The sequence below is a fragment of the Rhinoraja longicauda genome, chromosome 40 (genome assembly GCF_053455715.1).
Source record: "Rhinoraja longicauda isolate Sanriku21f chromosome 40, sRhiLon1.1, whole genome shotgun sequence".
Classification (NCBI taxonomy): Eukaryota; Metazoa; Chordata; class Chondrichthyes; order Rajiformes; family Arhynchobatidae; genus Rhinoraja; species Rhinoraja longicauda.
This window is the reverse complement of record NC_135992.1, coordinates 10,815,273-10,829,999: the sequence shown is the minus strand read 5'-3', so window position 1 is coordinate 10,829,999 and position 14,727 is coordinate 10,815,273. Positions and strand designations below refer to the sequence as shown.

The following is a 14,727-nucleotide window of genomic DNA, read 5'->3' as shown; positions in this document are numbered from 1 at the left end:
TATCAAGGGCAAAGTGTATAAAATTACGATAGGCTTAGTCGGGGTGAGGTTGGGGCCCACTTCTCCTAACCAAAAGGTCAACAGCTACTGGTCATAGACTTAAAGTAAATGGTAAAAGGAGTGAGTGTGTATGCATTCGCAGGAAGAACGGTGTTGCAAATTGTTTTTAAAAACCCACAGGAGAGGGGGTCCGGAATTCTCTGCCTGAAGAGGCTGTAGAGGTATAAACCCACATTCAATTTAACAAGCATCTCGATCAGCTCATGAGATTGCAGAAAGGTGAGAAGGGGGCTTAATCACAGTAACTCCTTTTTTTAAAACATAGGACAGTACAGCACGGGTACAGGCCCTTCTGCCCACAATGTCTGTGCCATAAACGTTGCCGACAAACTCTTATCTGCAAATGATCCATATCGCTCCAATGCATATCCATGTGCGCATCTAATAGCCTCTAAAACAGCACCGTCAAACCTGCTTCCACAGCACCAATGTGTTCCAGGTATCCACCACCCTCTATGTAAAAGAACACGCACTGCACATCTCCTTTAAACTTTGCTCTTTTCAAGTTAAGGTTATGTCCTCTAGTTTTATTGTATATTGTATTGTATTGTATAAAGATATATTGTATATTGTATTGTATTGTATTTTGCCGTTTCTTTATGTTATTTCTGAATGATTCTGAATGGCTCCCCATGCTCTAAGTTTGTCTTATTCTATAACGTGATAGTACCTGCACCTGGGATGGCACAGTGGCAAGCTGCTGCCTCAGGGCGCCAAAGACCCGGGTTCGATCATGACCTCGAGTGCTGTCTGTGCGGAGAGTTTGTATGTTCTCCCTGTGGCCATGTAAATTTTTCTCCGGGTGCTCTGGTTTCCTCCCAGACCCCAAAGACATGTGGGTTTGTGGGTTAATTGCCTTCTGTAAATTGCCCCCAGTGTGCAGGAGGTAAAAGTGGGATAACATGGAACTCGTGTACAGGTGATCGATGGTTAGTATTATCTTGGTGGAGTGAAGGGCTTGTTTCCACACTGCATCTCGAAATTCTAAACTAAGCTTCAAAAGAACGTCATTGACAGTGAAGAACTTCGATACATCCCACAGTGAAGTGAAAAATGGCATTTGTGCCAGTCATTTGCCAAAACATTTTCCAAAGACCATTGACTGGTGTTGAAGGAGCTCACACGGCTGTCCACCTGCATCCAATTGAACGAGTGAACTCCCACAAGCTTAATAACAGGACCCAAAATAACTGGTCCAGCCTGACGTGACAATGAGGCTTCAACAATGGATGCTGCCTGGGATCTTTGATCTTTAATTACAGTTTTGATCAAAGATTTGCTATTCTCCTCAGATCGTTTTCCATCCAATATAAATCCACGCTGCTGCAATCGCAATTCTCTGTGTCTCGTCTGCAAACATGCTGCACTGAATTCAGAGGCTGATGTACTGTAAACGACTAGTGTGTTACCACATTTTAAGTGGACCCTATGGAAAGTGGATGCAGACACAGAAGACTAGAATTACATGCCACAGAAGTAGACTGGTTGACCAACATCACAACCTCTGGGTCTTCTCAACAGACAGATTTGGTCCCAAACTGCCAGCTATTTTCTGGAAAAAGAAGACACAGTATTGGCCAGGCAACATCTCTGGAGAACACGGATAGGTGACATTTTGGATCGGGACCCTTTTCAGACTGTATGGGTAGTGGGTGCGAGAAGAAAGCTGGGAGAGAGGAGGGCAGGTCAAAGCATGGCAGGCAATGGGTGAAACCAGGCGAGGGAGGGTTTTGATAGGTAGATGGTTGGACAAAGTAAAGAGATGAAAAAAGGTGCGATCAAAAGGATTAAAGAAATGTAAAATGTGAAGCTAGAGGATGGAATAAAGGCGGATGGGAGGGAAGAAATGGGTGCAAGTCCAGGTGGGGCACAGGGCGGAGGTAGAAAGGGGGCAGGGAGGAGGAAGGGGGGTTGTCAGCAGTTACCTAAAATTGGAGAATCCATTGTTCATACTGTTACATAGAAACATAGAAAATAGTTGCAGGAGGAGGCCATTTGGCCCTTCGAGCCAGCACCGCCATTCATTGTGATCATCTGCAATCTGTAACCTGTGCCTGCCTTCCCATATCCCTTGATTCCACTAACCCTTAGAGCTCTATCTAACTCTCTTTTAAATTCATCCAGTCAAATGGCCTCCACTGCCTTCTGCAGCAGAGAATTCCACAAATTCACAAATCTTTGGGTGAAAAGGTTTCTTCTCACCTCAGTTTTAAATGGCCTCCCCTTTATTCTTAGACTGTGTCCCCTGGTTCTGGACTCCCCCAACATTGGCAACATTTTTTCCTGCATCTAGCTTGTCTAATCCTTTTAAAATTTTAAATGTCTTTATAAGATCCCCTCTCATCCTTCTAAACTCCAGTGAATACAAGCCTAGTCTTTCCAATCTTTCCACATATGACAGTCCCTCCATTCCAGGGATTAACCTCGTGAACCTACGCTGCGCTGCCACAATAGCAAGGACGTCCTTCCTCAAATTAGGAGTCCAAAACTGCACACAATACTCCAGATGTGGTCTCACCAGGGCCCTATACAACTGCAGAAGGACTTCTTTGCTCCTGTACTCAAATCTTCTCGTTATGAAGGCCAACATGCCATTAGCCTTCTTCACTGCCTGCTGCACCTGCTCGCTTACTGTTGGTATGATCAGCTATTTTACTTCTTTCAATATTGATTAATTTCACTTCTTAAAACTATTCTGAAATCCTCAGAAATAATATTGGCACTTTTAAAGTGGAAAGGGCAAGGAAGGAAGATCTCAATACTGGCAATGGCCCAGCAGATACTGGAATCACCTGCTATATCGATCAGAAAATCCCACTATCACTGCCCCATTCTGTGCCAAATTCAGACAGATGGGTCACTATGAGTAAGTGTAGAGCTCCTGATCCATAAAGTGACCAACAGAATGTCATAAGTGAACAGTGTGCTTCAGATGAAACAAAGTGGAAATAAAGGAAAAGAGACACCACCAGCCAGACCTCCACTGACCATAATCTAACAATCTCCAGTAGATGATGCAAATATACTGACGTCAAGAGATCATATAGTTTAGATAACAATATAGGTTTTTGTATGCAGAATATTCACTCAAGTTGCATTCTGGTGGCCAATGGATTGCAGAGAAACCAAAAATTTGTGCAAACGTACAGGTAATGAATAAAAGCACACATAGTGGATCTGAACAAACAGACTGTAAAGGACTTTGGCTTTGCAATTTTGCTCAACAAAAACACTAAAGCCGACAGTGGGATGTCCAGATAAGACTCTAGTCCTTTTGCGGTTACTTTTGGAAATTAGGATTGTGACATAATGCTTTACGCAAATGTGTACATTGCTGTCCCTGTTAACCTGGAATTAGTTAGTGATAAAAAAATATGAACAGTTTAATGCAGATAGACACAAAATGCTGGTGTAACTCAGCAGGATACGCAGCATGTCTGGAGAGAAGGAATTTCTCCCCAGAGATGCTACTTGTCCCGCTGAGTTACTCCAGCATTTTGTGTCTATCGTCAGTGTAAACCAACATCTACAGCTCCTTCCTAAACAGTTTAATGCATACGGATGGCACTGTCTTCAGCAGGCCATTAAATTGTGGCCGCAAAATAAGTTGGAAGCATTTCTGAAACAGAGGACTGACCAAACATTGTCGTGGGACTGAAGTGTGCAGTCGTTAACATTTTTTCATTGGTCTCGTAGTAGAGCTGTACTTGCGACTCTGATGTTGATGGTCAAGGTTCAATATTATCCAGGCTATTGAGAAACAATGCAACCAATAGTCTCCATACCGGGGCTGCAGTAATTTTCAGTGCATTAACTACAGATTTTGTGATGAATGCAATTAACAGCCTCACAGCATCCTCAGCAGATTTGATCTTGCTAGATCACTGGACACTTTAATGCATTAGCCCAAGTAGGCACACACTGTGACAAAAAGCTCAAGGAGACTAAAAGCCTCGCTTTTGCCCTTGCTGCAGACAATTCAGCCTTTGGGCATCTTATTCAATGACAGATCCTGCATTTTGAGCACCAGCACTCATTTATCTGCAACCTTGCCGGTCCTCCTCTACATCCCAGATAAGCTCGGGGAAGAGATACCACGAACAGATGCAAGAATTAGATACGGTTGTCATGAGGATTGGGGGGGGGGGGGGGAAGGAAGAGGAGAGCATCAGCACTCGATCTACAGCTCCATCAACGGTGTACCTGTTCCTTTTAAAATGGAGTGCTGTGCCCACACAAGGCACATGCATGCTCTGTGTGCCTCCAAGGGCAGAGCTAAATACGATTGCCCGCATTTATTTAACACACAGCAAAGACCCTCCCCAAAGAAGGGAGAGGAGTGGGGAGCTGTGGATTGGGTGGGGGGGGGGCATGCACCACCACCACCACCACCAACCTCAAATGTACCGCCCCTCTCCAGCTCTCCACCCAAACAGTAAAAAATAAATAAACTCCCCAGAGAAGCACTAATACCACCCTGACGGGGTGTGACTGTACTCGGTGGCATCCCTGTCACTGGGGGCGACAACACTCCGCGCCATCACCCTGGAAACCTCCTCCCCTCCCCACCCCCACCACCACCACAACCCCAACCCAACCCCAACCCCAACCCAACCCCAACCCCAACCCCAACCTAAACCCAACAACCGAATAAAAAAATATAATGATGGGCACATTAAAATTTAACTAATTAAAAAGGCAAGGAGGTAATCAATATTAAACAGAGGGCAGATGAATTATACATGAGCAGAAGGGCTTGCCCACACCCACCCCCCACACCCAAAATAAAATCCATCTGCAGCCACTTACAGTTCCGAATGTCAGAGATAAACACCGCCAACCCCCTCATGCCGTCGCCTTTGGACACCGCCGGCATCTTCTCGGGTTACAGTCTGCCGCCTCGGTCAAAGAGAATCGGGCGGAAGAGAGAGAGAGGGAGAGAGCGGGCGAGAGGCAGGGTGTTTTACAATGGGAGTCGCACACCAGGCCTCGCTCTGCCTGTCACTGGGCGCCTGGATCAGCAGGCCGGAACTGGGCTGGAACCGACACCACCCGGCCCCGCCCCCCTCCACGGATCCTATTGGACAACAGCCGACGACCGGCGCAGAATCCGGTCGCCTGATTGCTTGATCTCGATGCCACTCATCGCCCCCCCCGACTCTTACTGTGATTGGTCAGGAGCGCGTCAATCAACGGTGGGAGGGGGGGGTTCGAACCAGCCCTTTCCCGCAGACAATTGGTCGAGAGGGGCGTCTATTGGCACGCTTAGACGCCAATCACACATATCAGGTGTCTATTGGATGAAAGGAAAGTTCCGCCCACCCGGTGGGTGGGATCTTTCCGATTCTGTCTTGTGATTGGGCAGGGGACGAGTCTGTCAAGGGACCTGGCGCTCTGATTGGTTGGAGTGCTGGGCGGTGGGCGGGTTCTTGGTGCGGTTGTCGTTCGGCGCGGAGGCGGGAAGAGCGGACGGAGCGTCGTGTCAGCGGACGGAGCGTCCTGTTAGCGGACGGCTTGGTTGATCTTCGCCCAAAGTTAATCATTCGTTCGGTTTTTTTTTCCCAGAATTAATGACGAATTATATTTCCTACGGAATGTTATAACTGATTACAATTAATTTGATGGTAAATGAAATCAATCGCAACGGAAGTAGCGGTTTTGTCAAGCGGTGAGTGGTTGGAAGTCCTGTCAACAACCAACGTCTCCTGTTTGCTGCTCTGGGAGATCTTTGGACACAAAATGCTGGAGTAACTCAGCGGGACAGGCAGCATCACTGGAGAGAAGGAATGGGTGACGTTTCCGGTCGAGACCCTTCTTCAGGCTGTCAGTCAGGGGAGAGGGAGACAGAGAGATATGTGGAAGGGTAAGGTGTGAAAAGGACAGATCAAAGCGTGCAGCGTAGGTTTACTAGGTTAATTCCCGGAATGGCGGGACTGTCATATGTTGAAAGACTGGAGCGACTAGGCTTGTATACACTGGAATTTAGCAGGATGAGAGGAGATCTTATCGAAACGTATAAGATTATTAAGGGGTTGGACACGTTAGAGGCAGGAAACATGTTCCCAATGTTGGGGGAGTCCAGAACAAGGGGCCACAGTTTAAGAATAAGGGGTAGGCCATTTAGAACTGAGATGAGGAAAAACTTTTTCAGTCAGAGAGTTGTGAATCTGTGGAATTCTCTGCCTCAGAGGGCAGTGGAGGCCAATTCTCTGAATGCATTCAAGAGAGAGCTGGATAGAGCTCTTAAGGATAGCGGAGTCAGGGGGTATGGGGAGAAGGCAGGAACGGGGCGCAGATTGAGAATGATCAGCCATGATCACATTGAATGGCGGTGCTGGCTCGAAGGGCCGAATGGCCTCCTCCTGCACCTATTGTCTAAAGCAGCAGGTGGTCAAGGAAATGTAGAGTGGATCATTGTTAGCTCAAGAGTCAAGAATCAAGAGAGTTTTATTGTCGTACTAGACCAAGTGGACCCGTTGGGCCCAAACCTCTCCTGCATTGGTGCAGCACCCTCTCCAACTCCCTCCCCTCCCCTCCCCTCCCCACTTCCCCTTCCCCCTCTCCATCCCCCTCAACCCCCTTATCCACTCCCCCCTCCCCACTTCCCCCTCCCCACTTCCTCTTCCCCTTCTCCATCCCCCTCAACCCCCCTTATCCACCCCCTCTCTCCCCTCCCCACTTCCCCTTCCCCCTCTCCATCCCCCTCAACCCCCCTTATCCACCCCCTCCCCACTTCCCCTCCCCACTTCCTCTTCCCCTTCTCCATCCCCCTCAACCCCCCTTATCCACCTTCCCCCCCCCCACCTCCCTCCCTCCCTCCCTCCCTAGGAGATAGATTTAAACATTTAAAATGTGAATAACTTTAAAAATATAACACCGATTTCAATAAAACTACTTGCTTTACCATTAAAGTGATGACAGTAGGTAAGGTGGGCCTAAAATTGTCAAGCTATCGTGTACCGTTTTGGCTGTAGTTTGATCACAAATAAACAAACAAACGAGAGTTTTAGTATATAGATGTCCCAGATGGAACAATGAAATTCTTACTTGCTGCAGCATAAAATATGTAAACATAGTACACTGTAAACAATATAATAAACGAGAGAAAAAAAGGTTCAGAGTGTATATACTGTGTATATACACATATATATATATATACAAATATATACATATATACATTCACACGCACGCACACATACGTACACACAAAAAAACAAACAATAGTGCTATAACAATAATAGTAATAATAGTCTATTGTAGTTCAGAGCTCAGTTGAGGTTGTAGTGTTTAATAGCTTGATGGCTGTAGAGAAGAAGCTGTTTCTGAACCTGGATGTTACAGTTTTCAGGCTCCTGTACCTTCTTCCCGATGGCAGGGGTGAAATGTGGCTCTGATGATGCTGGCTGCCTTTTTGAGACAGCGACTCCGATAAATCCCTTCGATGGTGGGGAGGTCAAAGCCGGTGATGGACTGGGCAGTGTTCTCAGGTTTTTGCAGTCTTTTTCGCTCCTGGGCGTTCAAGTTGCCGAACCAGGACATGATGCAACCAGTCAATATGCTCTCTACTGAACATCTGTAAAAATGCAAGAGAATCATCTCTGACATACCAAATCTCCAAAATCTTCTCAGGAAGTAGAAGCGTTGATGTACTTTATTAATAATTGCATCAGTGTGCTGGGTCCAGCAAAGATTTTTGGAAATATGCATGCCCAGGTATTTGAAGTTTTTGACTCTCTCCACCACCATATAAACAGGATTGTGGGTCCTCATCCTTCCTCTTCCAAAGTCCACAATCAGTTCATTGGTTTTACTGATATTGAGCGCCAGGTTATTGTTCTGGCACCATTTGGTCAATCGGTCGATCTCACTTCTATACAATACAATACAATACAATACAATACAATATATCTTTATTGTCATTGTACCCAGGGGTACAACGAGATTGGGAATGCGCCTCCCATACGATGCAATAATTTAAGTAATTAACAGCAACCCAACGAAACGAAACAATTGTAACAGTTTTTAGACAGGGTAAAGTGCAAGTTGATCTATGCGTTGTGGCCATCTGGCTCAGCAGGACCGGTTCATAGCAGCTATGGCCCTGGGGATGAAGCTGTTCCTGAGTCTGGAGGTGCGGGCGTAGAAGGCCTTGTATCGTCTGCCCGATGGAAGGAGTTTGAACAGACTGTTGCAGGGGTGTGAAGAGTCTTTGTGGATGCTGGTGGCTTTTCTGAGGCATCGTGTGTTGTAGATGCCCTCCAAGTCTGGTAGCTGTGTTCCGATGGCCCTCTGAGCTCTATGGACTACCCGCTGTAGAGCTTTCCTTTCTGCCTCCGTGCAGCTGAGGTACCACACAGGGATGCCATGCGTTAGGATGCTCTCTATGGTGCAGCGGTAGAAGGTCGTCAGCAGCTGTTGGGGGTAGACCAGACTTTTTCAGTGTTCTTAAGTAGAACAGTCTTTGTTGTGCCTTCTTGACCAGCGCAGCAGTGTTATTGGACCATGTTAGGTCCTCCGAAATGTGAGTGCCCAGAAACTTGAAGCTGGACACTCTCTCCACACTGTCCCCGTTGATAGAGATCGGGGCATATTCCCCGTTATGTGACCTTATGTGAATTACTCATTACCATCTGTAATTCGTCCAACAACGGTGGTGTCGTCGGCGAACTTGAAGATGGAGCTCGCACTGTGTCCAGCTAAACAGTCATCAGTAGGGGGCTGATCACGCAGCCTTGAGGTGCTCCCGTACTGATTGTTAATGAGGAAGAAGTGTTTCTGCCAATTTGAATCGTGGTCTGTGGATGAAGAATTTGAGGATCCAATTGCAGAGCGATGCGCAGAGACCCAGTTCTGTGAGCTGGCAACTAGCTTGGGGAATGATGGTATTGAACGCCGAGCTGTAGTCTATAAACAATAGCCTGATGTAAGTGGTTTTATTGTCCAAGTGGCCCAGTGCGGAGTGGAGAGCCAGTGAGATCGCATCCTCCGTTGACCTGTTGTGATGGTAGGCGAACTGTAGTGGGTCGAGGTACTTGTTGAGGTAGGAGCTGATATGCACCATAACTAACCTCTCAAAGCACTTCATCACCACGGACGTTAGTGCCACTGGTCGATAGTTGTTGAGGCACCTCTCCTTACTCTTCTTGGGCACCGGTATTATTGATGCCCTCTTAAAGCAGGTGGGAACCTCGGACCTCAGTAATGAGAAGTTGAAAATGTCCACAAAAACTCCAACCAGTTTGTCTGCACAGGTTTTGAGAACTGGACCGGGTATACCATCAGGTCCAGAAGCCTTCCGAGGGTTCACCCCCCTGAAGGATCTTCTGACGTTGGCCTCTGTAACTGCCTGTAAGAGCATCAGGGCATATGGGGGCTCAGGAAGGCACATCAGTGTTCTCCCTATCAAAGCATGCGTAGCTGCCTGGATGTCTTCCTGGCGTGGGATGTAGCCCGCGGTCAGGATGATGGAGGTGAATTCCCTCGGGAGGTAGAAGGGGCGGCACTTCACCGCCAGATGTTCCAGGTGCAGAGAACAGGAGTTAGACAGAACTGCCATGTCTGAGCACCAGGAAGAGTTGACCATGAGGCAGACGCCCCCGCCTCTCCCTCTCCCAGATGCCTGCGTTCAGTCCATACGATGGATGGAGAAACCTTCAGGCTGAGTCTGGGGAGCTGGGGTGAGTTATGTCTCTGTGAACAGAACACAGAGCATTCCCTAAGCTCCCTTTGATAAAGCAGCCTTGATCTTAAGTCCTCCACTTTATTTTCCAGTGATTGTACATTGGCTAGAAGGATAGTAGAGAAAGGGGGTCGTAGTCCCCTGCGCTTCAGTCTGACTTGTAGTCCTGCCCGCCGGCCACGTTTCTGAACACCATGGAGGCCTCCCTGGTGTTTCCAGGTACAGTACTTACTGTTCCTGCAATCCTCCGCGAGGTCGGGGATTCCCCTGCGATCGGGAATTCCCTTATCTGTCGCTTTCACAGCTTACCCTTCCACATATCTCCAGTCTCCCTCTCCCCTGCCTCCCAGTCTGAAGCAGGGTCTCGACTCTAAACGTCACCCATCCCTTCTCTTCAGAGATGCTGCCGATGACTAATTGCAGCATTTTGTGTCTACGGTGTAAATCAGCATATGCAGTTCCTTCCTACACAGATCTTTAGTTTAGTTTAGAGATACAGCACGGAAACAGGCCCTTCAGCCCACCAAGTCCTCGCCGACCAGCGATCCCCGCACACGAGCACTATCCTACACACTAGGGATAAGTTTAACAAAGCCAATTAACATACAAACCTGTACGTCTTTTTGAGTGTGGGAGGAAACCGGAGCACCCAGAAAAAACCCATCCGGTCACAGGGAGAACATACAAACTCCGTACAGACAGCACCCATGGTCAGGATCGAACCTGGGTTTCCGGCGCTGTAAGGTAGCAACTCTACCACTGTGCCACCGTGCCACCCACTGATCTATCAACCATGCTAGTGGCTCACTGACATTGGGACTTCCTTCCAACTCAGGACGTTTGCAGTTTGTTGTAGTGATCACTATAATTCCTAGTTAATCAGTTGACCAACCTTAACCCTTGAACAGTGCAAATGAGATAATGAATTGGCCTGAACATGAGCCCAATTGGACTGAATCCACAGTGTTGAAACTATCCATTTGGCCGAATGCCCTATATGAGCCCAGTTATTTCATTCATGCATCATTCTTTATCGTCAAATCTTTAAATATATCTATGCCATTCACTTCAATACTCCTGTGGGAGTGATTTACATACGCTTACTGGCTGGATGAAGCCATTTCTCTTGAACTTATTGGTTTCATTATTGATCACCCTATATTTATAGACTACCAGTACTGGTCTACCTGGCAATTGAATGCATTTATGTATGTTTACCTCATCAAAAATGTACAGTAAAATACCCTTAGGATTTGCTTGAAATTTGTGATTTTCTATTCTTCTGTATCTTGACTCCTGCCCTCTGGAAGTTAGAACATTGCCTTGTTTGAAATTGGGTTTAACTATTAATAATTATGGTCTACTTAAAATTTGGCCAGTTTCAATTCATTTGTATTTCTTTCATTGAGAATTTTTTTCCATGGTATGTCTCAGTCTCCATCCTACTATGCACTCTAGGAGATAATACGTTGAACAATCCCTGTTCCAGGCGTACACTGGCCCTATCCCCGAACTCTATCTCCGTTACATTGATGACTGGATTGGTGCTAGCTCCTGCATTCATGCAGAACTCATGTACTTCATCAACTTCACCACCAATTTTCATACTGCACTCAAATTTACTTGGACCATCTCTGACACCTCCCTCCCCTTTCTTGATCTCACAGTCTCCATCACAGGCAATAGACTATTGACTGACATCTATTACAAACCCACTGACTCCCACAACTATCTAAACTACACATCTTCCCATCCTGCTTCCTGCAAAGACTCTATCCCCAACTCCCTATTCCTCCGTCTACACAGCATCTGCGCCCAAGATGAGGTGTTCCATACTAGGACATCTGAGATGTCCTCATTCTTTAGGGAATGGAGGTTCCCCTCCCCCATCATAGATGAGGCACTCACTCATGTCTCCTCGGCGCCCTTGCTCCCCTTCCCCCTAGTCGCAACAGAGACAAAGTCCCCCTAGTCCTTCTTACCTTCCACCCCATCAGCCGTCGCATACAACACATAATCCTCCGAAATTTCAACCACCTCCAACGGGATCCCATTTCCCATCTCCACCCCTTTCCGCCTTCCGCGGAGACGGTTCCCTCTGCAACTCCCTGGTTAACTCATCCCTTCCCACCCAAACCACCCCCTCCCAAGGTACCTTCCCCTGCAACCGCATAAGATGCAACACCTGTCGCTATACCTCCTCCCTCGACTCTGTCCAGGGACCCTGACAGTCCTTTCAGGTTAGGCAGAGGTTCACTTGCACCTCCTCCAAACTCATCTACTGTATCCATTGTTCAAGATGTGGACTCTTATACATCGGTGAGACCAAATGCAGACTGATCGATCATTTCGTGGAACACCTTCGCTCAGCCCGCCTGAACCTACCTGATCTCCCGGTTGCTGGACACCTTAATTCTCCTTCCCATTCCTGCACAGACCTTTCTGTCCTAGGTCTCCTCCATTGTCAGAGTGAGGCTAAACGCAAATTGGAGGAACAGCATCTCATATTTCGCTTGGGCAGCTCCAGGCCAGTGGTATGAATACTGATTTCTCTCACTTCAGGTAACCCCGGCATTCCCTCTCTCTCTATCCCTCCCCCATCCAAGTCGCACTAGCTTCTTATTTTCACCCTACAAACAGCTAACAATGGCCTGTTTCCTTTATCATCGTTACTTTTTTGCATATCTTTCATTCATTGTTCTTTATCTCTCCGCATCACCGTCTATATCTCTCGTTTCCCTTATCCCTAACCAGCCTGAAGAAGGGTCTCGACCCGAAACGTCACACATTCCTTCTCTCCAGAAATGCTGCCTGTCCCGCTGAGTTACTCCAGCTTTTCTCCTGCTCGATACATGCAGAATCCAAGGTCACGATTGATCGTGAGTTCCTTTTCATTCTGAGAGTGAAAGAACATGGAGATAGTGAAGCCATGATCTTCATAAATGGCTGTGCTGGCTTAAAGGGCCAATTGGTCTACTCCACTACCATTTCTTAAAGGCTTCAATACTAGGATTTGTTTTCACACAGGTGGTAGATATCTGGAACAAGCTCCTGGAGGAGGTAGTTGAGGCAGGTGTACGATAGGACCATTTAAAATACATTTGGACAGATCCGTGGATAAGATAGTTTAGTTTAGTTTAGAGATACAGCGTGGAAACAGGCCCTTCGACCCACCGAGTCCGCACCGACCAGAGATCCCCGCACACTAACACTATCCTGCACACACTGGGGACAATTTATACTTATTCCAAGCCAATGAACCGACAAACCTGTACGTCTTTGGAGTGTGGGAGGAGACTGAAGATCTCCTCTGGAGCGACTAGGCTTGTATACACTGGAATTTAGAAGGATGAGAGGGGATCTTATCGAAACGTATAAGATTTTTAAGCGGTTCGACACGGTAGAGGCAGGAAACATGTTCCCAATGTTGGGGGAATCCAGAACAAGGGGCCACAGTTTAAGAATAAGGGGTAGGCCATTTAGAACGGAGATGAGGAAAACCTTTTTCAGTCAGAGAGTTGTGAATCTGGAATTCTCTGCCTCAGAAGGCAGTGGAGGCCAATTCTCTGAATGCATTCAAGAGAGAGCTAGATAGAGCTCTTAAGGATAGCGGAGTCAGGGGGTATGGGGAGAAGGCAGGAACGGGGTACTGATTGAGAATGATCAGCCATGATCACATTGAATGGTGGTGCTGGCTCGAAGGACCGAATGGCCTCCTCCTGCACCTATTGTTTATTGTCTATTGTCTATTGTCTCAGAGAAAACCCACACAGTCATGGGGAGAACGTATAAAATCCGTACAGACAGCATCCATAGTCGGGATCGAACCTGGATCTCCACCACTGCAAGCGCTGCAAGGCATCAACTCTACCACTGCGCCACTGTGCCGATGGTTTTGAAGGATATGGGCCAATCGTGGGCAAGTGGGACAAGCGTAGATGGGGCATTTTGGATAGTATCGGCAAGGTGGGCTGTTTCACTGCTGTATGATTCTATGACTATAATTGATATCATTTAGGTAGGAGACTTAAGAACCAAGAGGAAGAGCAGAACTAAAATATAATTCTGCCATGATCTAATTGAATGGTGTTACAGGCTCAAGGAATAGAATAGTTTATTTCTATAGTTTATTTCTCAATTTCTTAAATGTTCTTAAATTTGTGAACTGCATAGAAAAGCATTTGTGCTGTTATTAAAACAACTGATCCTCTGGCTTGACATGGGAAACTACATTGGACAGATGTTTTAACCTGCTAAATTTTTGTTTTATTCTTGGGTATCCCTCAGGGTCAAGGATGACCTGCTTCTACTTCACTTCCGTGAGTTCTGATGTGACCGATGTGGCCAATTTTGGACCTGCAGACTCTGTCACAATTGGTGCGGGAACTGCTTAAATGGGCAGAAAGTGGGTATGTCAAACACTCCTTGTGCCATTTATACTAGGCATCTGTGCAGTGCAGACCCATGGACCTGAGGTCTTCAATGCCATCCCAGACACTCCTTTATTTTGATCAGTCATAGGCCAGTCTGTTGGTGGGAATGTTGAACTATGTCAAAGAAGTTTTGAAACCATCCCTGAATCTTTACCTCTGTCCATCTGTTCATCTCGTTCTATAAGAGAATGTAAAACAATGTGTCCATTTTGTGAAACTGGTATCTGATGTGCAAACAATGGGGCCTACCCAACAGAGACGATCAAGTGTAACTATGACATTGCTGGGGATGTTGGCCTGGGTGAGAACACAAACATTGGTTTGCTTACCTGTCTGTGGTTTTGCAGGGTTTTTACATAGGCAGCCTGATTACATTTTACAGTTGCAGATACAATATTTATATTTCAATCTATAATTGTGTTGAGTTGGCCCCATACCAGAAGCGTCCATGTCGCGGGGCTGGAAACTGGAAGTGTCCTGAGCTAATTCTGCTACCACCATCATCTATTGTACAAGTGATGGCTCCCATTGATTGTGACCAGAAGCTTGCGCCCT

General features: G+C 46.8%; 1 protein-coding gene across 3 annotated transcripts in view; it reads right to left on the bottom strand.

Moving 5' to 3' along the window:
• Positions 1 to 5,081, bottom strand: part of LOC144611514 (AP-2 complex subunit alpha-2) — an 87,911-nt gene extending 82,830 nt beyond the window's left edge. For all 3 annotated transcript variants that reach the window (XM_078430647.1, XM_078430648.1, XM_078430649.1), the window contains exon 1: positions 4,870 to 5,081. In XM_078430647.1, the coding sequence (XP_078286773.1) occupies positions 4,870 to 4,936 (67 nt within the window). In that variant the 5' untranslated portion in view covers positions 4,937 to 5,081. The remainder of the gene's footprint in view (positions 1 to 4,869) is intronic.
• Positions 5,082 to 14,727: the final 9,646 nt, after the last annotated feature.